We start from the raw sequence: 25917 nt of genomic DNA, 5'->3' as shown, positions 1-25917 counted from the left end.
CATCACGTGATTCTGTTTGTACCGTGCTCTTACGGCTTCGCTTTTCCGCTTCCCTGTCGTGTCATTAAAGTGTCGCGAGGTGTAGTTGGTCTGGCCGAGGAAGGCTCTCTGCTCGGCCGGAACGAGCACCGGAGAGGAAGCGGGGTGATACAGCTCTCGAGCCACCCTCTCTTCTCCTCCCAGTCTATTCGGGTGAATAACCCAATCCGTTTTACCGCAGAAAGAGAAAAAGGGGAGTCAACCGACCCGTTCCCATCCCCCACAGAGTGAGAGCTTCGCGATCGGCCCCTTTGGGTGGGGAAGGAAGCAGCAGGGGGTCGGAATCTCTCCGACTACGGCGTGCAGTGTGATGATCCAGGCCTCTGAGTGCTGATCGTGATCGGTAAGGACGGTTATATCCAAAGAAACGAAAATCGGGGCATTCAAATCTGCTGAGGGCGAAGGGATGGTGTTGGTGTACAATCTGGAGGTGGGGGAGGGGGGTATTTACCACCCCTCTTCTATTTAACCGTTTCGTTCCTGATTGATCCCACGAGAAAAGCGTTAATAACTGCTAAACGTCTTAAACGGTTTTTTCCGTTGGGGATTCGTTAGCCGTGTTGTGCTTGCTACTAACGTGCGATCGGACATTACGATAGCCGTAAATATCCAGGACTCCCAGGATATCGTTGATTCACGTTTATTGCCCTTGTATTAGGAGTTGCGCAGTAAAACCAGAGGTATACTCATCACTGTATAGCTTATTGGTATATAATGCAGCTGTTAAATATGTGCATTCCTGCTTTGCTTTCATTCTCGGTAGATGATACTTATGGTTAAGTGATTAAACTGTTTTTTTTTTTATTTTAAGTAAACCTTGATGTGGAAGGTTTAAAACTAAACAGATGGGAATATGGTATAAACTATCTTTAATATCCCATCATCATCTTTTATTTGTTAAAGGGACAGTTCAGCCATCATATGTACTTTAATGCATATGATAACTGAGTGGTCCCTTGACGTTTTTCAGTTGGTCTGCAGAATCCCCCCATACATGTATTTACAGGAGACTTTTTTTTTGGGGGGGACACATCTCTTGCATGCTAAAGCCACCAGCACTGGCTTCAGCTCCAAGGGGTTGGAGGAGACTAACTTTGGAGACTAGGTTGGAGACCCCTTAACGACATGTAAAGAAAGTTCTCCAGTTGACTGCAATAGGAGCAGTTACCAGCAGCCAAAAGTGGTCCCAAAAAACCAAGCCCACAGATGTGCTGCAGCTCTACAGCTCCAGCTTCTCTTAAAAGTAAGTGATGTATTTATTTTGCACATTGGACAATGCATATTAAAGGACTCACAAAGTACTTTAATATGCATTCTTCATTGGCGGGGCTGCGTGGGACACTAAGTGTTTTTTTAAAGAGTACTTTTATTTGCTTTTGGTTTTCCGTATACTGCAGTTGAGGTGATGGGCCCGATGTACGATTATATTTCCATTTGCTTCTTCAACGAATGGGCATCTGTTGGCTCTCCAGTTGCTGTGGACAACTAATCCTTTCATGTGCAGCATCTTTTGGTAGAAGAAAAAAGGCATGATGGGAAATGTAGTTCACAACAGCTGCAGGGTCCCCAAATTTCTGCTGAAGGTGTTGTTGACATTCGTATTTCGTATGTCTTTACGTAAACTTAGCCTCGATACTAAATGTTGTTCCCTTGAAATTGAAAGCTTGTATGTTTTTTTAGTAAAATGTGTAGTAGCCCATGTTAGCATGAGATATGTCATGTATGTTACATAGACCTTTGTCATTTCAAAAGGTAATGTAAGGTTTGCTACTGTTGCAAAACGCACACTGCAGTGAGGAGCTTTGTGTACAGTAGTGTAGTTGTGTTGCGGTGTCGCTGTTCACCATGGAAGAGACTCAGAATTTAATACGGTATGGTGCGTTTAAACCACTGGTTAAACTGTATGGGAATATTATAGACATTATTAACCAGGCTAGACATGATTCTGTAAAATGCAATGCGTTGGTAATTTATAATTGCATGAGCGATATTAACAAAGTGAGGGGCTCATGGTAGCCATCTTGGTTTTCTTGCAGACTGTGAATGATCAAGCTTACTCAGGGATTCATGCGTATACTGATGTGCTAGTGCACAGTTGCAGAAGTGTGCACTTATGCTTAATCAAGTTTTCTGTTATTTTACGAGTAATGCTTTCACCAGAGGCCTCAATATGATCGGCTTCAAAATTGCTGTCTGTAACCATAAATTGGTGGCACAAATTAAAGTTTGCAGAAAATATTAAAATTTAAAAAAAGAAAAAAAAAGACTTGCAATATGCCAATGATGCTACTATCTCATTATCATGTAATTTGCAGTGAAAAATATGAGATTGTGTTATGACTTTGATGTTAGTTTATTACTATCTTTTAAAGGTGAGACCTGCCACGCACATCTAGGTACACACACTCACACACTCTGGTGTAAAGTATTATGTTGAATTTATTTGCCACCCACTATGATTTTGTGACATAAACTGTGGCTATATAGTGTATGATATCCTTAACCACTTGAGCACCAAGACTATATAATATACATAGCTCCGGTTTCACATGTTTGCTGTGATACATTTTTTGATTGTGTTTTTTTTTTGCATACCATGTTGGTTTACCCTTAAAGACTAGGTTGTTTTGGTGTACACACAGAGCAACAGATAAAATGTAAGATCAACATACTGTTTATACTCGCGGTATGCAGCGGTAGAAAAACTTTACGTCTACATATCATTGTCTACCCTTGGACCGTGTCCATTATTCACGTGCGCACACAAATTGTGCTAGCAAAATAGTTTTTTCCCATCACTGCCAGAAAATGGGCCAAGTGTGTACTCTTCTTCACCGGAGCCCAGTGCGTTTTTTCTTTTAAATGCTATGTGCATGGCACTCAGTAGCTTACTAGTATATGACATTAGAATACTTTAAATATATGTATGCAAAAAAAGATCCGCACTTGCCACTTTCTCGTATCCATGGCACGTTCTGACTATCTTTACTACTAAAGTTGTGTGCAATCAAAGCTATAACCAGGGCTGCATGAATCCCAGGAATCAAGTAGCCATGGCTCCTAAGCTGTCCCTGCCGGCTCCTAATTGTATGTGCTTTTCTTATATCGGTCTCTATGAATGCATCTTTTGCTGGCTTCTAGCAAAAAAAAAAAACGGATACTAACGTTTCCACACTGTTAAATTCTGCATAGATTTGTCTAGCCCTGCATCTAATCGCATAACCTCTTTCTATTTATCTGTGTCTGCGTACCCGCATTGCTAATTCTCGTGTTATGTTGTTGATTGTCTCTTGCATACGTGAGTGGAAAATTACACTGGGAGTGGAGGCACCGTTAAAGTGATAGATCTTTATGGCTCGTAGCAAGCCGTTGGAATAGCTCCTGCAGTGCGATATGGAAGGCAAGGCCTTCGTTTTGAAATGGCAAATCTGTCATAAACTGCAACGTTACAAACAATGGGGAACAGGCATTGCTATACAGCATTTTCACAAGAGCGATACCGCTGTTAAAAGTCAACGGACTTGAGGCTGTCAGGTTTAGTAGTTAAACTTACAAGGTCCTTTATAATGCAGTCGCGCTTGGACATCTGCGCTCTGTAAGAGCATTGAGTTGGAAGGGATTAAGGCTGGAGACCTTATTCTTCACTGATTTTCTGTTTGAATGGTTTATTACTTTTTAATAGCAGCATTGGGGTTTGTTTTCAGGGATCTATACACCAAGGTACGAGTCTGTAGGGAAGTTGTAGTATGTACTTGCTAACTCTTGACGCACGATGCTCCAACACTTGCTTGGGTCACCCCACTTCACGTTGAAAGAATAACCTTTACTGCCCGATAGAGCATAGTTTAGTCGGTGTGATAACTTCCAAGAAATTATTTTAACTATGCACTCCACAAGATCCAAGTAAGCCCTTCTTGCTAGAGAATCAGTTTGGCCCTTTTATGATGAATGGTAAAGCTAGTGAGTTGACACCGCATGTCTGTGGATGGAGACGATCCTGTACTTTTGTTGTTTTTCTGTTCGATTTGCTCTTGCGTTATAAACTGTTGGTACGGAATTACCGTATTGGCTCGAATATAGGCCGCACTTTTTTCCCCCACTTTATGTTTTTAAAGTGGGGGTGCGGCCTATATTCGGGCTCTAGCGCCCGACGCCCGGGACATGCAGTCCCGGGCGCCGGGCAGGCAGCGGGGTTAAGATACAGATCCCCCGCAGCGGTGCAGGGGACCTGTATCCTACTCCCCGATACGCTCAGACAGCCTCCCCTGCCAGCACTTCCCACGGGGGGGGGGGGGGTGCCGGCACGGGAGGTTATCTAAGCGTTTTACCTCTGCCCACCCCCGACTTACCGGAGCAGACTCCCGGGTGTCTTGCGGGGCCGGCGGGAGACATTTACGCAATACGCGCATGCAACTTCCGGTACCGGAAGTTGCATACGCGTATTGCGTAGATGTCCCTCGCTGGCCCCGCAAGACACCCGGGAGTCTGCTCCGGTAAGTCGAGGAGGGGGGGGACAGAGGAGGACAGCGACAGCGGCAGCGTATCGCGGGGAGGGAGGACAGCGGCAGCGTATCGCGGGGAGGGAGGACAGCGGCAGCGTATCGCGGGGAGGGAGGACAGCGGCAGCGTATCGCGGGGAGGGAGGACAGCGGCAGCGGATCTCGGGGAGGGAGGACAGCGGCAGCGGATCGCGGGGAGGGAGGACAGCGGCAGCGTATCGCGGGGAGGGAGGACAGCGGCAGCGTATCGCGGGGAGGGAGGACAGCGGCAGCATATCTCGGGGGGGGGACAGAGTGGCAGCATGTTTTTTTTGGTGCTTTTTTAAAGAAAAAAAACTTTTTCTTTAAAAAAGCACCAAACTTTTAGGGTGCGGCCTATATACGGGGGCGGCCTATATCCGAGCCAATACGGTACATTATTCCATCTTCCGACAGAGGAGGTTTCTTAAACTATCTTTAATCTACAGATTCTCTTTAAATTTGTTTAGAAGTCTAAAGGGTGGTAGCCTTTTGCGTAGAATTGTAGTTATTTGTTTAGTTAACATTTTCCTCTTGTTGTTGGTCGTGGATCATTATGAGCAGATGTTTATTAATTTATAGCTAAATGAATCCTTTCCATTATCACTTGGTCGGTAGGCATTTGGCAAACATGAGGTGTTAGCATCAGGCTACAAGGTAACTTATCTGTGGTGGACGTGGAATTATCCGGTGTAGTCACTGCAGGGACACATGCACCTGTGGCACCCACCTCAGCACCCCCTGTAGCCAAGTGGGAGGCGGGTGGCAGCTTCCCGGGTGCCAAAAAGTGGTTTATAGTCGCCGTGGTGAACTTCACCTGGGGTTTGTCGAGCCTTGTAGTAGACGGTAGTCCTCTTGGGTATATGAAATGTGACGCCCTACAGTATAGCGCTGAAGTGTAAGCTTTGTGTTCCCACGCCTGTTTCAGGTGGTCACATTAGTATTCTTGCCGCACCTGTGATAGCCGGACAGACCTAGTTTGCCCCCAGATAGACTTAAATGGCTAGGATTGGCACAGAGATGATTGTTCTGACTGCTTGTTTGCTCTCAAAGGGTTGAAGCTGACTGTTTTGCCGTTAAACGGAGTGAAGACCCGTGTTGAATTTCAAGTTGGTCTGCAGAAGCACCCTTTATTCTGGGTGTTAATTGCCTATTTGTAGCAAGGCCTGTAGACTATAGCACAAAATCAATAAATATGCTCCACTGTGTATGAGATTTGTCTAAAATGTTCATCATTTTGTATTTAGCTCCCTTTGGCAAACCAGAAGCGAGGCGCAAATGTTTAATTCACTCGCAAGGCCACATTGCTTTGTTCAAAAGTGCCGCGGTCTCTTATTGAATCTTGCTAGTTGTTTTGAACATGGCCACATGCAATAGAAGCATAGGGAGAAATGTATAACGGGCAACTATGGTGGACTCGCCATAACGGCTGATTGCTGCAGTTTTATCACTTTCCACCACAATGGCTGTATATGCTTAACCCCACAAAGTTTTATTCACCAACGTGTCCAGGAAACACCAATGCAAGTTAGTTTTGGTGCACAAAGTGACTTGGAGGTTGTGGCGTTGAGAGACACAGCTTTCAAACAAACCTCACTGATTTGGAAACAATGTAATATTGAAAGTCTTGATTGTTTATGTAGGTTATATGATGGACAACGTTACTGATGTTTGCTGTAACAAAGTAAAATTATAATGTATTGTATAACGTTATATTTATTTATGAAGTGGCTACAGATACTATAGTGCTGTCCCAAGAAGGGAATGGTGAAAATGAACAATAACATTAAAACTGACAAAATACATTTTGACAATAAGACTAACGCACGTTGGTACAGAAGGAGAAGGGGGCTCTGTTCTTGCAGGCTTACAATATATTTGATGGTCATGTATGTGCCATTGTGTATTAAGCCTTTCCGTTTAACCATATCAGCCATCCGTAAGCGTTTTGATGTGGGCTTGGACCTCAATCTTCCGGGAGTCCCTGCTTTCCCGCGGCAGATTGTCTTCGAGTTGCATCTTGTCCTACACCTACATGTCTCAATTTGTTCCTGGAAAGAAATGGATGCTTACCATTTTCAGTACAAGAATGACATGTTTACATCTGTTTTTGGAAAGAAAGTACTCATTAACATTTCTAGTACTGGAATGCATGTCACTCTATAAAACAAGATATGATCCTAAGGGGTGTTCGTTGACATGGGAAAAGGTACCGTGACTATTAGGGAGAAAGATATGTGGTGATACAGTGAGATAAGCATGGCGTGCCTTAACACATGGATGAGGTGCTTCAGAGCTGAGACAGACATGTTGAAATAAGTGCTAATGCTCCCTTTTTTGCATTTAATATTGTGTTAAGCAAAGCCATGTACTGAAGGCTTTCAGTCCCATCTTCTGATTGTATTTTTTTTAAGAGGCAGGTAGAGATGGACGTATAAAAAAGCAGTAAAAGTTTATTAACCTGTTTTTCCGTTTCTCAAACAATATAAGCCTTGTAATTGTTTTTAGTATAGGAATTTGTACACCTGAACCTTTTCCAGTTTGGTGGGTAGATCTTTTTGAAATGCCTCTAAGAGCTCATTACTCATCTGCATACACCATCTGTTGCCAGAGATGACATTACAGCATAATAACGTGGCTCTGCAGGTAGAGCCTGCCAGGTCGTCTTCTATTCACTCCTGAAATGCCCCGTTTTATCTTGTTTTAGCTTCAACTACTAGCACATTTACTACTCTAATACATTCGGAGATGTGCTTTTATTATGGATGTGTTTTCGTGCTTCTTGAATCCTTTTACAATTTCATCATTAGAAAAAACATCTTTAGAAAATAGTTAAAATCAAAAATATAATCCGCTTAGTGTTTGTGAGAGAAGGTCATTTGGAAAATAATGTGTTGGAGTGTTAGTGTGTCTGTAGGTATGGTTTGTGGAAGTTAGAAATATATATTGTTGCCCACAATTCTAGACAATCATTTTTAATAAAGCAGTTGCATGTTTGCTGTAGGATTTGGGGACCTTAGAAAGAGCACTAAGTATTTTCAAAGGGCGTTTGTGAGCATTGACTGGTCAACTGGATTGAAATTCCTTGTTCTGTTATAGGTTTTAGTTTTTTGTGATGCCTTTAAGTGGGCCAGCAAGACGCAGTAACCCATTTCTTCTAGACACCAGAGGCCGCTTTTTGTATTACTGTTGGACTTTGGTTTAAGTTGAAAGAGAGACCTTTTGAGGTCTTGTAAACTTTCATAACTACAACAGCGAAAAGCCAACATGTCCATTCTCATAATTTGCAAACCACTGTCCCCATGATTACCAGCCAGCTCTTGGCTAACCATGTTCAACGTATTATTAAATGAATACGTTGGCCAACCCAAAGATATAGTGCAAAGAACACAATTTACTCTACTACTTACTGTAGTTATTTTATGGTTCTAGTATTAAAAGGATTTACCACTCCACCCCCCCCCGCCTCGTGGTCTAAATTATATAGCGAGTGTATTATTGCCCATCAGTTAGGAGCAGCAAGAATTAAAAATAGTTAGGACCCTGGCAGATATATCCGAAGACAGCACAGTTCTAGACGTAATAACTGATCGGTGCTTGTATTTCAGAAACATCAAAACTTCTGTCTCATCATGTTAGTAATGGGAAATGCAGCAGTTGCATCTGTTTAACTGGTTTGAGCCGCAGTGCTATATGTTGGTTTAGCAGCGATGGAATGCTAAAACTCATGCATAGAATGAGTTTCCAAAGTTTCCTCACTCGATAGAATCTGTATTTGTCCATATTTAAGAGATTAGATTTGAGTATCTCCATTTGCAGGGACAGTTAACTGTCCCTGACAGCCATGCAAAAGAAGTAATTTGAAGGGGGAGTACTTTAACCCCCTAAGGATGGAGGACGTAATATTACATCCCTGCAAAAACAGTAAAGTCTTCTGCTACTGTCCCTGATTGCAGCTAATTTCAGCCCCGTTAGAAGGTGTTTGTGAGCATGTGACTGCTCAAGAAGCCAATCACATGCACGTTATCAAGGGCAATATTAGTAAATATTGCCACTTCAGTGTTCTCTGCCTCCCATTGAGAGAGAGGGGGGGGGGCAATGGTGAGTGGAAAACCATTTTTCGTCCTTAAGCTTAAAAAACAAAAAAAAAAACCTTCGTCTGTACATCCCTTTACATTTATATAGTGCCGGCAAATTCCAAAGCCCTGTTACAAAAGAGGACTTTGAGAGCCGACAATTTAAAATGATATTAATGCATGGTAAAACCTACTGGCACAGGAGGAGGAGAGGGTCCTACTATTGCATACTTACAATCCATTTGAGGGTTGAGGAGTAGAAGGAGACTGCTTGGTGAGAATGAGTTGGTTGAAGCTAGTGTGATACGTGGAGCAGTGAGTTAATTTTGTAGCTGGACATGGTAGATGGCTTCTTTGGCATGCTGCTTGAGGTTATTAGGTTGTATGCTTCTCAGAATAGGTGGGCACTGGAGCTGGCTGGTGGTAAGTATATCATGGACGAAGAGATGTGTTCAATTGAGCAGATCTACCACATGAAAAATAGCTCGTGATGGGGACAAAGACAAATGCATATCGGGGATTCTGCAGACTTAATAGGCCAAGTGCTTCAAATGGGACATCATAAAAAAAAAATGCATTTTTATAAATAGTTTAATATTATTATTTCCATTGTTAAGGGGAAACAAATATAAATGTAGAAGATCTAATGAGGATACTAGGTACTAGCCACTAGATTATGAAATACACCATGGGTTAAACGTTCAAGTATTGGAATTCCGTGTTTTCTTGTTGCAAAAGTGACACATTGAATAGTGACTCATCTTAGTCGTCAATGAATGCCATGCATTGATAATTTGTAAAATATTATATTTGTGTGCTTTAACATTTTATTTTTGTTTATTTTTAGCCTGCTTTGAAGGCACTTCAACAACTAATATTTTGTTAAAAAAAAAAAAAAAACCAACAACAATATTCCACTTTATTTTTAAGCGGATATGAAGAGTGAGGTTCCCTCAGATGCGCCGAAGAGACAGGAAAACCTAAAAGGGGTGCTCCTCAACCCAGAATCTATTGAGGCCTCCAAAAACTTTCCAGCTGAGGTGGAGATGATTGCAAGCAAAGTGGGAAATGACTTTGCTCACTTATGCAGTGACTCTAGCAAACATCAAAGGGACTTAAGCAGTAGTGACACCAACCAAGAGAAAGGCCTTATGAGGAAGAAGAGGAAAAGCCAGCAGGCTGGCCCATCCTATGCTCAGAGCTGCGAGGTTAAGGAAAATCAGAGACTAGTAGAACTTCGGCTAGGACCTCACAGCAATGAAGACAATGATTCTTCCTTCAGTGATTGTGTATCATCCCCTTCATCCAGTTCTCATTTTGGTGATTCTGACACTATGACTTCTGACGAGGACAAGGACAGTCCTAGAAGATACTCTTCAGCAGGAGGTAATGCTGCAAACCGAACTCACAGTGCTAGGGCGCACAAATGGCCCCGTGTTCAGAATGACTCTGTTCCTGCTTTGCTAATGAAGAGGCCTTGTTATCAAGTTAGCACTCTACGGAGGTCTACACACCGTAAGAGACTTGTAAAGCATGGCTCTGCCCAGAGGACACAGAAACAAAAAGAGAGGATATTAATGCAAAGGAAGAAGAGGGAAGTGCTTGCCAGGCAGAAATATGCTTTACTCCCTAGTTCCAGCAGCTCCAGTGAGAATGACATCACTAGTGAATCTGCCTCCAGCTCTTCCACTGAAGGTGATGAGGATATATTTGTGTCTCCTGGGGAAAACCACCAAAATGGTACAACCGTCCCCACAGGTAAACCTAGTTCTGTTACCTTTTTAAAATTGTTAGGGGTGGCTTCAACATCACTTTAAACCATCTGCTCAAGCTTAATTTAAGATCACTTCTTAAGATCAGTGAAAGTAGACTCAATGTAAAATGAGGACTACCTGTGTTAAAATTCTAAATCAGAGTCAATATTAAATTTAATACTTTTTCAGAGCAATTAAAATATCCTTACTCCAGAATTATTCAAGTATTGCTATTTTTTCCAAAATGTATGTTAAAACAAAATATGAAGGGGATCTTGATTAAGCACAAATCCCCATTTAGTGTGTCGTCTTTCCTCACTTCTCACTTTACTTCTAACACCCAATGTCTCCCCCCGTATTTATCTGAAGATATCATCTCTGAACATTTTGAGTATTATGTGTGTACAAACATGTATGGTGTTTATTATTCTGTATTTATGTTTTATTGTATTGTAATTCCCTGTGATATTACACCTGTTGCCCATCACATCTCTATTAGCTTGCTGTTTTGGATGTGGTGCTCTCTTCTATAACATATGGTTATAGACTTATACAACCATTGGTATCAGCTAGGTTTTCTGACCAATAGCTGAGGAGCTGTCACCTCTTAAGATCTTTACATTAATCAACTGATCAACAATGATTCTGTTTTTCATGGAATTCAACCTCGCTGCTGTTTAAACTAATCGTAATAAAGACCTCTAACTCTTCTAACTTCTAGATCATATATGAGACAAATGAACTAAATTGGTCAGTAAGGTAGGGGAGGCCGGATGCACGAGCGAGAGTATTCTGTTTTAAATACATGAGTTAATGTTAATTGAGCCCTATGTAAGTTGATTAAAGGAAAAGACTAGTGCTCGACAACCACCTCCTCCGCCACAAAAATGTAATTCGTATCTAAGTGTTTTTTTTTTTTTTTTTTTTTTTTTACATCTTTAAAATTACCTCTTTTGCAAAGGTGCTTGCAGAGCTTGGCTGTCTGCTCTTGAGCCTTATAGCATAGTTGAGCTCCCCTTTGGAGAGGTACCCCTTTCTCACATCAATATGTATACCACTTGTTGAGAAACAGGGGTTCTGTATAAAAAGCAGTGACTGATGTCACGTTGTAAGTGGTGGAATTTTCCCAGCTGGTTGTTCTACTTTTACCGCTTTACACTGGAATCGCTTTGTATATGTAACCCCCTGGTGGTGTACTCCTTTTGCATGTTAGGGTTTTGCTTGAGCCGGCCTCATCATTGGATAGGATGCCAACCCCAATTCACCTGCTTGTATAAAGAAATGAGTTTGTGAGGGTGATTTGTTACTGTGGAAATTCTGTGTATTATGCGGCCCCTGTTATGGCATCCCAGGTTAGAGCAGTTAAAGAGCCTGCCTGTTTTCTGTGGGCAGAGGTGCACGGCTGCAGGGTATTTTTAGTATAAATACGGTATATGGAATACACGGATAAATGTTTCTCACATCTCACAGCAGCATCGCAGGATCCGTTGATAATCAAGCTCTGTAAAACCTTTTATAAATTCCCTTTTAGAATTGAGGCCTGTTGGCATTGTAGCCGGGTACAGCTGGTGCTTACGCTATAGAAATCCCCTTGCATGACAATTAGTAGTTTGTTGCTATGAGTGGCAGTAGTTGCAGCAGATGGTTTGATCGCAGTCATAGAAAATCGCTCCCCATCAATCGATTTCCAGAAACGGCAGCTTGAAATCCGTCCTCTATGAGTACCGGCTCTTCACGTTGCTCACGGTCCTGTTTCTTTGTTGCCTTAAACCCAAAGACACTAAGCAAGGTGCAATACTAATGGCTTTGTGCCTATTAGGGTCCCTAGTTCTATATCATTTCCTTGTGTTTTACGTCAAACTGTTAACGTTAATTTTAACACTATTTCAGTAAAGATATTTCAAATCTGAATCCCATGGTTATGAGACACGGTGGCGTAGCCATTAGCTATTTGGTCCCTGTCTGGCCATGTTGCAAAAAGCCTTGATGCTAATTTGCTTTTGAGGTCATGTTGCGATTCTGGTGTAAAGCGGTAAAAGTAGAACAACCAGCTGGGAAAATTCCACCGCTTACGACGTGACATCAGTCATTGCTTTTATACAGAACCCCTGTTTCTCAACAAGCGGTATACATATTGATGTGAGCATGGTGTACCTCCGCAAGTGTTAAATGTCAGGTGCAGCCCTATTTGATCTTCCTAATGTTTGTGTATGTGTGCATGGATGGATGTGTGTGTGTGTGTGTGTGTATACACACCCACACCCCCCCACACACACACTTTGCAATCATATCCCTAATTCTAGGTGGCAACTACTTTAGATTCAAGCGTAGTTTTAGGTATCTGCAAGTATAGCTTGTAAAGAAACATCCTATGGTTCCCTTTTACAGGCAGCATCGATGAGGATGTTGTAGTCATTGAGGCTTCCTCCACACCCCAAGTTCCTGCCAACGAAGAAATCAACGTTACCTCAACTGACAGCGAGGTGGAGATCGTGACTGTCGGTGAAACCTACAGGTGCATTGGATTTTCTTTCTCTTCTTTAGTACCAGTGCTCTGCTTGGAGCCATATAAAAGCAAATGAGTTAACATATGTATTTCTGCTCGTTTATTCACTGTATTGCTCATAGGTTAGCACAGCTTTTATTACTGATCTTCCAGAACAGAAGTATTTGTATATAACAAAGTGAATTAATGCCACCAGGAGGCCGGTAGTCTATGGTTTTTGAGTTTTACAAAGTACCCTGTTGGTGGAAAAGTGGATATAATCCAGCAGCACTTTTTTTTTTGAATTTGTAGAAGAAAGTAGCAGAAGTAAACACTTGGGAACTAAATGCGTTTCCTTTATCCATCAACTGCAGAACAATAAAATATGTGGGAAAAAAAACTCACTGAGCTGAATAATTTTTTTTATAACACATTCAGACAGACTGCTGATGGTACATTTTGATAAATAATTTAACACAATGTTGCCTTAATGTACTTTAGTCAAGTCCTGTGTAATGTACCTACTTTGGCGTTTACAATCTTGCATTTCTAAGTATGAAGAGCCCATTATCTGTTTCATGTGAAATTCTCTATTGTAAAATGTGACGCTCTAATCTTTCTGCCAGAGCTGCGTGATTAGCAAATCTCATCGTTGTAGAGAACCCCTAATTTTTTGACCTTTTCTTTTTTTCTTTAGTATTCTATTTTTGGTTCTCTGCAAGTTGTTGTTGTTTTTATTATTTTTTTTAACAAATTAAACGGACATACATAATTCGTTCTAATAAGGATTTAGTCATGCTTGCGTCTATTCCGTTTAAGAGTTGGGTCTTGATAGCTCAGTGGAATGAGAGAATTGTTTAAATAGGGCTATAGATGGATAGAATACTGAATAAGTGCTGTTTGCTTGCAATGCAGTCAAAAAAAACAACACAAATTTGCCTGCAGATTTGTTAGTGCAGAATTTTTGTGACTCATCCAATGTGCGAGGCTTTATGAATTATGGTTTTTACAAAAGTAAAGCTGCTCCTACACAGAATATATTGCAAATTGATGCTTAACCGTGTTCATATTTGCAGTGTGGAACTTGTTGTTATGTAAACAGGCTCTTGGCTGTTTCACATGTTCCTGAAATGTGCTAGTTTTGCAGTTCTTTCCTCGCATACAAAGCAGAGGAATGTGCTTTAACTTTTTATTACAGCAGCACTTTTGAAGAGATGGGAAAATTGGGTTTGTGTAGCTTTGACCAGGGACCATAACGTTCTCCCCTGACACTTTTTGTGGATGGAGGCTGAGATGACTTTTAACAGTAATGTCAAGTCGACAAACCTACTTTCTTCTAGAGATGGGACCTGGTAGGACGTAACTTCTTCCTTTTCACTACGCTTGATAGCTGGCTCTCATGACCCAGCTGGAGGGTTAAGTGGGCATTCGGTGTATGTCGGCTCAAATGGAAATTTACTTGATGCAGAATAGGTAAAAAAAAAAAATTAGGAACAAATCCTGTGAAGAATGTAACGACCCCTTATTAAAGGTGTTTATAGGTTAGGTCCTTGCTGTTGAGTGGTCAGTAATTTGTGTAGTACCTAATTTTTATAGGCCTTTTTTCATTTGGCCAAAGTAGGTTCTGGGTTTGCCCTTGCTGTGTATATGGCTGACTCATCAAAAGATCCACTTGAATTATAAACCATTGATCTTGAAGAAAGCCATCAGGTCCAGGGTTAGGATAGCATTACATTATTTATTTTTTTTTTTTTTATTTTTTTACTCTGACATTGTTTGTTCTTCAAGTCTCTGTTTTAATATGGTCTGCTTACCACCTTTTTTGTTCTTACAGATCTCGCTCAACACTTGGACACTCTCGATCTCATTGGGGCCAAAGCTCAAACTCTCAGCCTGGAAGACCACATGAGCAGAGGAGCCGTAGCAGGGTTTCCACCGTTATCCAGCCCTTACGGCCGAATGCAACTGAAGTTGTGGATCTCACTGTAGATGAAGATGGTATGTGTGATTGTTCTATAAAATTAAATGGGTCTTTAGCAGCATGCATTGCAACACAAAGCAGAGCTATGCTAAAGAAACTCATATTCATGACAAGGGTAGATTCATGTATTGAAGTGTAGTAGTGATTGCCTTAATTTCAATGATGCAGACATTTTGGAAATTAGCTGTTAAAAATTATTTATTATTTTTCTGTGAGTTACTACTACTGGTGTCTAGAACGTGCGTGCTATGTTATTTTTTTTATCCTAAAATGTCTTTCAAATATTAAAGTGGAAGCATTCTGGCCATCAATGCAGTATTCAATGTGTAGAAACTGTACACCCTTGGAAACTCGGTTATCACTGGACAGTAATTATGTGCTTAACGTGATAACCCTCCTCTACCGTGCCTCGCTTTCTGACTGGTGCCTTAAATGTAATTCAGAACACTGTGTTTGTCTTGGTAACCGTAGTATATTGTAAATCAATGTTTATTCACCATGCCTGATAACTCGCTATTGTGACCCATCTGGAGTTAGTGTTCAGATTAAAACTGAATATTCTTTCTTTTGCTCAGATCCTGCAGTTGTGCCAACTACCTCTGTCAGAATGGACTCCCAGACTGTCAATACCGTTTCCAGTAATACCTCTACCTCAGAGCAGGCCTCTGATGCTGTTTCAGGTTCTTCTGCAGCTCAGACATCCACTGTGCCTGAGACAACCTCAGCACCTATGAATAGCAGTGCTATAGGTTCAACAGCAGGTAAGAACATCAAGACTTAATAAAAACTGACAACTCAAACACTGTTTAACAAAGCACACCCAGATAAATCCAAAATACTTGTCTTTGCTGTCTGATCTTCTGGTTTCATAATAAAGGGCCATCAGCGACAAAAAGCATAAATGGAGGTACAAATTGCAAGTTACAAGGGACTAATCAATTATTGTAATGTAAGGAAGGTTTGGTTTAGCAGAAGTGGTTGAGGATACTACAGCGCTGATTGTCAAACAATAAGCCAAAGCTACAGGTAGCTTTAATAAATTTAGGTGTAGAAAACACTCAATGTGAATATTCAGATCAACGCAAGCTGTTTTGAAATGTAACAGAATGAATTCATCCAACAGCAGTAGCTTCTTTTCATGTCTAGTAAGTGTTGGCCATCACGCTAACAGGTAGGAACACCGATAGCTGGTGGGCTATAAATCTTAATTGGCTGTCAGTGGGATGCTGCTTTACAAGCAAACTCATGTGTGTTTTGTATTTAAATGAGCTGTTTGTTCCCAGACAAAAGCAGATCTGAGACTTGTTTGTCTAGAAGTGACTAATAATGCTTTCCAATAGAAGGTTTGAGTTTGGATGCACTATGTTTTAGCAGTGCTTAATGAGACACCTCCCTATCTGCTAGAAAACACTTTCTACAAATTAACTTCTTAATTGCAAAGCCAGCAGTGAGGGGGATGTATTGCATATTTTACTGTGACCAGATATCATTGGTTTCAACGAATGTAAGTAAAAAAAAAAAAAAACAACCTAAAAATCCCCTCCTGTCTTCCTTTGCATTATACCCAATATTTTCATTCCATGCTGGAACCTGTGTATATGTGTAAACTGTTTGTGTGATGCCACTCACTGGAAAATGATTAGAAAAAAACCCATTATGACAACCTTTAGTGTACAACTTGTATTTACATGTCAATGGGACTAAAGCTGTGGTATTATCTTTGTTCATTAACACAGGGGCTTATTCACTGCATGTAAAGTTTCCCGTTGAGTTCTGTGCACTGTGAAGGCCCAACCCAAGTGAAATTCTTGTACAAAAAATGTGAAATTTCTTGACACACCTCACTGGTTAGGTTATGCTTGATTCTGGGCAAGCTCAATATTTCAGACTGGGGAAATGTTTTAATGTTTGTTAGTCACTTTGAACTTATCAATAATTATGTGGATGGCAGGTGAGGTGGTCCATCAGTGATGGCACGGTCCATCAAGAAATGTAATGTGTTTTATCTTCACATATTAGCAATCCATTCCATGTCAAATGCGAGAATTGCTCAATTGAGAGCTATCTATTTCTTTCATGTTATTTTGTAGATGACAACAGGACGACTGCTTCAGGCTCTGCTGCAGATGGAGGCCCCCCAGCTATGCCGCGTTTGCCATCTTGCTGCCCCCAACACTCGCCTTGTGGAGGAACATCTCAAAATCATCATGTGTTGGGTCATCCCCACTCAAATTGTTTTCCACCACACAGCCACCACTTTCCACATCATCACCATCACCACCATCATCATAGCAGCTCACATCCAGCTGTTCCACTTTCACCTACTTTCACAGACTCTCACTGTCCTGTGGAGAGGACGGCCCCAGTGCCACCTCCCTGTGGAGCAACTGGTGCATCTGGTTCAACCTACCATGACCCAGTAAGTGTATCTGTTTATTATACTTACCATGTATGCAAGCATATAATACTTTTTCCTAGGTTCACTATAATCCTTCCTTTTATATTTTGCCTGCTAATATCTATGATACTTGGTCTTGCACATAAATGCTGGCATATGAGAACATCTGAGCAGTGTTTGGGCTGAATTCCCAATGGTTAAGTTATTAGTCTGTTTAAACACTGCCAAGTTTGACATAGTGATTCTCCATTTAAATAAGATTTAGTTTATCCCAACTGCGTTCTTGTTTGTGAAATGAGTTTAATGGTCAGGTTGATCATCATGTCAGTTACTCCATTACATATTAATGGAGCGCTGTGTCACTATTCCTGCAATTTTAAATAAGCAAGTCAAGTTGAAGAATTGTCAGTCAACTGTATCTGAATATCCAAGTTCCTATGCTTAATTCACCTTTTTGTTAATAGGTCCATGCATAGTTCATCTGTTACAGTGAAGATTTTCCCTAACCCTCTGCTGGAGTGGACCATTTCATTATTTGTTCTTTTATAATCCCATTTTTGTAATACCACTGTTGGGTTTAACTGTATGGTCAACAAGGGGAAGGATAGGAGGTTGCAGTATTAAGATTCTTTCCCACTTGCTTTGTATTGCAGCAAGCCTTACCAGTAGATCTGAGCAACAATGCTATAAGGAGCCATGGGAGTGTTAGCTTTCATAGCACATCAGCTTTTGACCCCTGCTGTCCAGGGTCTTCATCTCGATCTGCAGTTTTCGGACATCAGTCATCTGCAAGCACTGCACAACCCTTGCCAATTGACGGATATGGTTCCAGCATGGTAGCCCAATCACAGCCACCTCCTCAGACCTCCCTTTCCTCCTGTCGGCATTACGTACATACTCCGTGTAAGTATGCATCACACAAAGGATATGTGGGCGTAGCCAGAGTAGTCAGTAGCCAGGTATTAGGCTGTGTTTTTTTTCCCGCTTGAAATGGGGTGAATTGCATCTAACGGTCCTACATGGTTTGCTTCCCTTTGTGTGGACTATTTTTATTCGTGGTACATTTTTATCTTATTACTGTCATTTTAAGACCCATTATCATTGTAGGCATCTATAAGATGAGATTGTTGCCCGTAGATCAAAGGTTGCCAAGGTGACCACAGAAAAGCTTCATAAAAAATGTTTTATTCAGCTATATATTTTAACTGGTTAAAAAGTAACTTGTTCTTAAGGGAGGGGCTTATTTTTTCTTTTACATTTTATGTACATTTCAAAAATAATATAAGCATTTGTTTTATTTCAGATGGGCCTCTTGCAAGACCTCTGCACCATCAAACGTCTGCTTGTCCTCACTCACATGCCAATCCACCTCCGCAGCCTCCACCACCTCCTCAGATGGACTATGTCATTGCTCATCCAGTGCATACTTTTCATGCATCTCTGCCTAGTCTTACTTCTGCTCATCCTGTGCCTCCACCGCCACCATCCCATCAACTGACCAATGCTGCGGCCGCACCTCTCCCACAGCACCTCTCAACATCTCACCAAACCATGCCCCACCATCTTACTGCTACTACACAGAGGTTGCACCCGCACGATGTCATCCAGAGGATGGAAGTCCAGAGGCGACGCTTAATGCAACATCCAACGTATGTAATCTTATCACCTAAAAAGAAAAAAAAATTGGCTTTTGTTTATTCTTATGCTATGGAGTATTAACTGATGTATATCCACCTTTTTTTATATGTGCTTATTTTTTTATGGTATTTTGGGACCACGGTATGTTGCAGGGCATATTCTGTTAAAGCGAGACCTTTTTGGTTTTGAGGTGTTTTTTTTTTTTGTTTTTTTTCAGCAGTGTTCATTCTTCAGTGACCATATTGTGTTGCAGAGATATTTAGATTTTTTTTTAAATCATTTAAGTTTGAAGATTTTTGAAGCACTATTATTTAGTGCTATAGGTTATTTCTTACAGATTTTAAAACCTAGTGTTCTGTCACCAATCATGTCAATTGTGGTTTTTATGACTGAAATGTCACCAGAAGGTTGCTGTATTAATTGTGTAACCACATATTTGGATTTCTTAGTGACACTAGCGCCATTAAACAATTCAAAAATGTAATGTTTGTTGTTTTTAAATGTTCGGGAATAACCAGATGGTTAGAAAGGTAGAGACTAAAAGACAATCGCTGTCTTTTTTTCCAGGCGTGCCCATGAACGACCACCACCACATCCACATCGGATGCACCCGAACTATGGACATGGACACCATATTCATGTGCCTCAAACAATGTCTTCTCATCCCCGCCAAGCTCCTGAGCGGTCATCTTGGTAAGTAAAATCATAACTTGATATACAATAAAAACAATACAAAAAACAGCTGCCAATACTGTGAGCTAGGGGAATTGAAGCTATGATTAATTACAAGGGGCATAGTTTGGGGATTATAAGGATCATCTACAATGAGTTGGAAGAGATTGTTTACTATTCAGAAGAATATGATAATCCATGCTATCCATATTACTCAATATCCAGTTTATTAAAAATATAAAAAGCATACTTTACCACTTTAGTAAAGACATTCTAATTGTCATGGTGTATGGGACAAATTGGACACTGGATGCAAATAACACTTATGTTGCTTTTTTGGTTCTGGTTTTTCTATATACGACACCACACCTTGCCAAGTTGAAACAACCTAATCCAAGGGCTTTCTCTGTTTTACTTTTTTAGGGAAATAGCACTCGAAGCTGGAGTGGCTGCATCCCCTTACCAAGCCGGTCCATTGCACCCGCACCTAGCACACTACCACCCGCCTCCTAGGCTTCACCACTTGCAGATCGGGGCCCTTCCATTAATGGTAAGATGTTTATTCACTGTGAAAACGGTTGTGTGTGCAATGGAGGAGGGTCTGGCTGTACGTTGAGTGTAAAGCAATGTGACCATGCAGTGGACCAACTCCTGTCCCTCAAAGCAATAGTCACACTCTGACCCTGAAAGAGCTGCTAACATAGACATCTGCATTAGGGAGATTCTGATATAACAACATATAAATAGTGTGCACATCAAATGGAAACCACTGTCCATTCTTACTGACCCTGCTTCTGTGAGTGCTAGTTTTGTATTCATACCATGTATATGTAGCTAATGAAACCATTCATTCACACTCCACACAATATGCAATGAAATAGTTCCATTTAGGTCTTGCAATTTTAGGTTTTTCTTTTTCCTAAACATGAAAGTGTCAGCGGTGCGAATGGCCATTGTGACATTTATATTTAATTATCCAGAAGAACACTAACACATTACATTGAAAACTGTGATTGTAAATTCAGATACAGCATGGAAAAGATGTCTTTTGTTTTGAAAGACCGTGTGAGTAACTGGGATGGAACATTTATTTCTAAATTTCTTTTGTGCATGTTAATCTGTTGGAAATTGGCATCTGTGTTAACTGTATATAGCACAAAATGTAATGGAAATGGTTATTTAGGGCTTCGTATTAATGTGTTTAATCATAAACTGTTGACTTGTTGGCTTTAATGTGTGTAAGTTTTCTATGATTTTTTTTAAAGGACATTTTAAATCATAAATGTGACATTTTGGAATCTGTATACACTGTTGATGACTCATGGCTAGTGACTTTTATTTTCGGAAACCCTCAGTTCTATGATAGGCATTGACACTCTGCATCTGATTCTAAGGCCCCATCCTTTGCTTTTATTGGTTTATTTAAATGGCCTTGGAAGCCATGCAGTGTAGGGATGGATTGTGCAACTCTTGTGTTTATTGTGGATATAGTTTTATAAATCCCAACGGGGGATTGTCTTAGTAGGTTTGTGGTAGCATAACACTAAGCTGGATGAAAAAGCAGGGCCTATACTACGTATTTGTTTTTTTTGGCTCAAGAGTATACTTCATGAACATTTTGTAGGCCAAATACTTCTATCCGTATCGGTATAACACCACAAGACTTGTTGCTCAGTCAACTTTGAGTGGAAATCTGCTGTGATTCTGTTGTAAACTATGAAAGGGATACTTTTGGAGAATGAGCTACTGAATTCACCATCTGCTTGAAGGAACACCTAAGCCTTATTTTCATGTCGGATGCATGCTTTGAGTCATTGTTTGCACAGACTCTGATATCTCATCCTCAAGTTCACATACAAGCCCATCAAAGCCAAATAGATTTGAAATAATTGGGAGCATCTGCAGCCAGTTGCAACCTTAAGTTGCCAACTGCTACTCCTGCGCCTATTGACTTAATTGGGAATAGCACAGAGAATGCGCAGGAAGAGTACCTAGGTATGTCCTGTTTTCAGCAGCCAGGTGGAGGTGGGACAGAAGAGGTCTTTCGAGCTACAGTATCTACAGTATCTTAATGCATGTACTAACATACATTGGAGCCTGTGCAAAATGCCCCTTTCTTTGAAAATAGGGCTACAGGCTTCCTTAAAAATGGAGGATCCATAGAATAATAACGTCAATATATTGGCACAGTGCTGAATTTATATATGACATTCAAGACACATTCAGACATTATACAAGTGTTTGTATATTAAACCAGGTTTTATGCCAAACTCGTGCAATAAATGTGTGGGCGACCCAGAGCTTTTTTCCCCGTTAAAGTATCCTAAAGTATGAAATGAGAGAGGCATACCCATATAACCGATTCAGATATGGGAGTGTACACTTTATATAAATCAGAACATTAAGCAGTCTAGATGGGCCACACTCAAAAGTGACATTGGCTACCCAAATACTCCAGCGGGTACTGGATCCCATTTGTAGATCACATCTGACTAGCAATCTATGGCCTGATATCTTTGAATACAACAATATATGATCCCCCAACAGTAGAGGCTTTTTTGATTTCTTTATTATAACAATATAAGTGACACCCTTTTCTGCCAGCGAGATCATCACAGTGTTGCACTGTGTCTTCCGTCTCCTTGGCAGTGAATAGGTTTGTTAGAGCATTGCCAAGCAGTTGTGATAAAGTTTAACTTGCTTACATCTGCTATTTGAATAGGTTCCAGACATGGCGGGCTACCCTCACATCCGCTACATTTCATCTGGATTGGATGGAAGGTCATTCAGAGTTCCTTTCAGGGGCAATTTTGAGGTTTGTAACAGAATATGAGCTTTCTGCTGTCATGTCTTTGAGTTAATAATTTAAGAGAAATCCTAAATTTCTTAGGGTTTCTACCATGTCCCATTCCAAGTATTCAAAAAGACAAGATATTGCAAGGAGTAAAAGTAAGATACAAGCAGTGCATCAGGTTAAGGTGGCAGCTTTCAGTACTTGTGCTGCATATATACCCCGATCAGATGCAGAGTGTTAAATGTGTGTCCCATCATAACAAGATGTAGGCAGAACCATAGAAATTTTTTTTGTTGTTTTTATATATATATACATACGCTTTTAGATGTGCATTTTTTGTGTCAGAATATTTGGCAATGAATTGCTATTTCTCTGTCACTCGGCGAGTTAATGAATAATGTGACTGTTATCGGTTAGGTTGCTTAACCACTGGAGAATATTTATCTAAGTTATGATCTTGTGCTTTTTTATTTAGAGCTTTATAAATTATTTTATATATTTAACAGTTTTTATGTTAATACCAGCAGTCTCATGTGCGCACACTGCTATTTGGGGTTGCCTGTGCAGAATCTGCCCCATGTGACCATGTCCTCATTGCCTGTTCTAACCTCTGAAAGCCTAAAATTACTAGTCCTATCACTGAAATGTTTGGTAAATATGTAGCCAGTGTACTGGCACATCAAAACTACTAGGTACGCTTTTCCTAGGAGTTTATGCTCATTCTTGCACTATAAGAATGGTCTTATCCTTAAAGCAGCAACTGTGTTGCTAATTCATTCACAGTAGTTTTGGGGAAATCTAAATTAGTTTTGTACGCTTTTTTTGCTTTGATTTATTAATACAATGTACCTATTCTGCTGCTTCATTTTAGATTTTGTTGATTTAATGATTGTACAAAGCATTTGGTTTTTACGCTTCCTTTGTTCACAGGAGTTAATTCACCTGGAAGAGCGGCTTGGAAATGTGAATCGTGGGGCTTCACAGGGGACCATTGAAAGATGCACATACCCGCACAAATATAAAAAGGTGAGCCGGGTATAGTTTTATTCAAGCTATTCTTACCCCCCCCCCATAATACTTCCATTAGCCAGAAATTGCCAGTAATAACAAAGTAAGAAAAAACTAAACATGTCGGCACTTCCACTGACTTTTAGCCCAGGACTCATACTCCTTTCAGAGAAAGTGACCGTTTAGCTACAATTTGAATTTAAACATTCCTTCTGAAATTATGTTCATGGGATATCTCTTAATTCTTTAAGGGAAAATTAGTTAATCTGATTTTTAAATCATATATATATATTTTTTTTAATCTGATCATTTTAAAGGGTTTAAACGTTTACATTAGTCTCACTAATGTTGATGAGCATGAAGCTGAGATGAGGGTGATAGCCACGGATGGGTTCGGGAGCTGTTGTATGCATTTGCATTAAACAAATCTCTATTCAGTTTGCCAATAATTTCATCTCTACTAATAAGGTATCCACTGATTGGTTCTCACAGCGGAAATTGCACGGCAAACAAGATGGTGAGGAAGCCACAGAGGAAGACACTGAAGAAAAATGTACTATTTGCCTTTCTATATTAGAGGAAGGTGAAGATGTTAGGTAAATATACTTTACATTCCTGTTCTATTATGACCGACATAATGAATCGCGGCTGTGAAACAAGATATTAGGAATTGGTGAATCCTACCTGGATCTTAAAGGGGCACTCCAGGCCTTTTCACGTAACATGCATGCATTAAACAAACATTTTGGGAGACCAGATTATTTTAAGATATTGGGGAAATGCTTTTCCATAACGGAGACTGCAATAAGGAATTTCAAGCAACCTGCAATCGCTTTGTTTTTCAGACGCCTCCCATGTATGCATCTTTTCCATCAAGTGTGCGTGGATCAGTGGCTGATTACGAATAAGAAGTGCCCTATTTGTAGAGTGGACATTGAAGCTCAGCTACCAACAGACAGTTGACATTTCTGGAACCGGCATTCTGCACCTTGTCCTCGGTACAACAGCCAACCAAAGATGGCATGACTTAACTGCACAGACATGAACGCATTAAACCCAATGTGCTGGCTCTGCCTCACTATACGAATAATACTATAGACTACCATTTGTATACAGATCATATTTAGGTCCTTTGCTGCTGGCAAGTTAATTGTAGTAGGGAAGGGTAATTGTATTTATAATGCTTTTTCTCCCCATTTTTTTAAAAAAAAATTTACAGTTTGTTTTAGTATATATGTATTTTTGCATGGATTCTTGTATTGCATTTCTTTGCACATATGGGCTTTGTGAACCCTTAAACTTGCAGGCAAGATCTAGCTGCTGTAGTCGGTAGAGTCGTGAGCGTGTGCGCCAGGTTTTTAAATAGTCCCAGGCTAAGAGAACATTTAAATTTATTCATTACTAAAAGTGAAGTCCTTAATTTAATCGGTCGTGTATTTTAGTTTTAATGTATAAAGATTTAGATTAAAAAAAAAAAAAAAAAAACACAAAAAAAAAATAGGGAAAATGATGTATCAAAACATTCCTTCTTTAGGAAAAGCTAGCTGTTGTACAAAAAACTGCTAAATTAAGTAAGGTTCTTTTTTTAATGCTAAGATTACAGTGCTTTGAGACTAACATAGAATCGATATTTGCCACTGTTTCATTTCAATCTGTTTCCCTCAATATCTTTTTTTTAAATCATTTTCTGCATAAGGCAAAATATATTTAAATATTAAGATTAAGAAATTTAGACTGTTCAAGAATATTTATTTCCTCCTTTACAAATGTGATTGTTTTCACTTTTTGCTTCTGTGAAACCGCTCTAACAAATTGTCTGATAGCAAGTAGTCAGGTACCTGTTTTTACTTAAGTGAGTAAGAAACGCCATCACATCCAACATTATCAGTATAGTCTTAATAGCAGCTTTTATGGCCAGAGTCCATGCATCCAGAGCCATTTGTTTTTTTTCTCGAGGTCCTTGCATTCTGTCTCCTGCAAGGGATTCTGATTTAATAAACTTATATTAATGCAGCGTGTCTTCTTGGTTTTTTTCTTCCAAAAAATTAAACTGAGTTTGCAGGTCAAGGGTGGAAGAAGATAAAAAAAAAGATCATTTGAACCTGCAAAAAAAAAAATGTTTTGACACTGTTCAGTTGATTCTTGATGCATAGTTATTGAAAAATGTCCATAACTATAAAAGATTTTAATGCATAAATGGCATTCTCTGATGGGATAGATCGTTGTAAAAATGTAAGATATTAAAACAAAAAATGTTATTTCTAAAAAAAAAAAAAGAAAACTAATTCTTTTCCCCTTTCTGGGTATTTTTGTGGTCACTTTGCGGACCCTGGCATTCTATCCTATCTGCATAAATATATGAAACAATCACCCATAAATGTTAAAAAAAAAAAAAATAAAAAAAAATATTCAATTGTCACGGGTACTGAACCGATAAAACACAGCAAACAAATATACCGAGCCCTCCATAAATTAAACTGACATTAATGTTATTCATGGTTTAAATTAAATTTACCAATATACAATAATCAAATCATTCAGTTATATCCAGACCA

The 25917-nt window shown here is 40.0% G+C and overlaps 1 protein-coding gene across 4 annotated transcripts; it reads left to right on the top strand.

The window, feature by feature from the left end:
• The first annotated feature begins 33 nt into the window (after positions 1 to 33).
• Positions 34 to 24860, top strand: RNF111 (ring finger protein 111). Of its 4 annotated transcripts, none has more exons than XM_053462307.1 (14): positions 34 to 382; positions 9480 to 10390; positions 12775 to 12901; positions 14706 to 14869; positions 15428 to 15613; positions 16943 to 17271; positions 17904 to 18153; positions 18554 to 18899; positions 19456 to 19581; positions 19984 to 20110; positions 22283 to 22375; positions 23285 to 23380; positions 23855 to 23958; positions 24208 to 24860. In XM_053462307.1, exons 2-14 carry the CDS (start codon positions 9568 to 9570, stop codon positions 24323 to 24325), a joined length of 2889 nt encoding a protein of 962 aa, XP_053318282.1. In that variant the 5' UTR covers positions 34 to 382; positions 9480 to 9567; the 3' UTR covers positions 24326 to 24860. The 4 variants fall into 4 exon arrangements, with proteins under 4 accessions (XP_053318282.1, XP_053318281.1, XP_053318284.1 ...); XM_053462306.1 differs by having other exon boundaries at positions 23831 to 23958; XM_053462309.1 differs by lacking the exon at positions 22283 to 22375.
• Positions 24861 to 25917: the final 1057 nt, after the last annotated feature.

The sequence above is a fragment of the Spea bombifrons genome, chromosome 4 (genome assembly GCF_027358695.1).
Source record: "Spea bombifrons isolate aSpeBom1 chromosome 4, aSpeBom1.2.pri, whole genome shotgun sequence".
Taxonomy (NCBI): Eukaryota; Metazoa; Chordata; class Amphibia; order Anura; family Pelobatidae; genus Spea; species Spea bombifrons.
This window is presented reverse-complemented; position numbering and strand designations above follow the sequence as displayed.

What these genes read in the sequence shown, in the direction of transcription:
- RNF111 (XM_053462306.1), top strand. Translation starts at nt 9,568, where the DNA reads ATGAAGAGTGAGGTTCCCTCAGATGCGCCGAAGAGACAGGAAAACCTA. An exon ending in CGCTTAATGCAACATCCAAC is followed by an intron (nt 18,900 to 19,455) that starts GTATGTAATCTT and finishes CTTTTTTTCCAG; the next exon opens with GCGTGCCCATGAACGACCAC. An exon ending in CTTTCAGGGGCAATTTTGAG is followed by an intron (nt 22,376 to 23,284) that starts GTTTGTAACAGA and finishes CTTTGTTCACAG; the next exon opens with GAGTTAATTCACCTGGAAGA.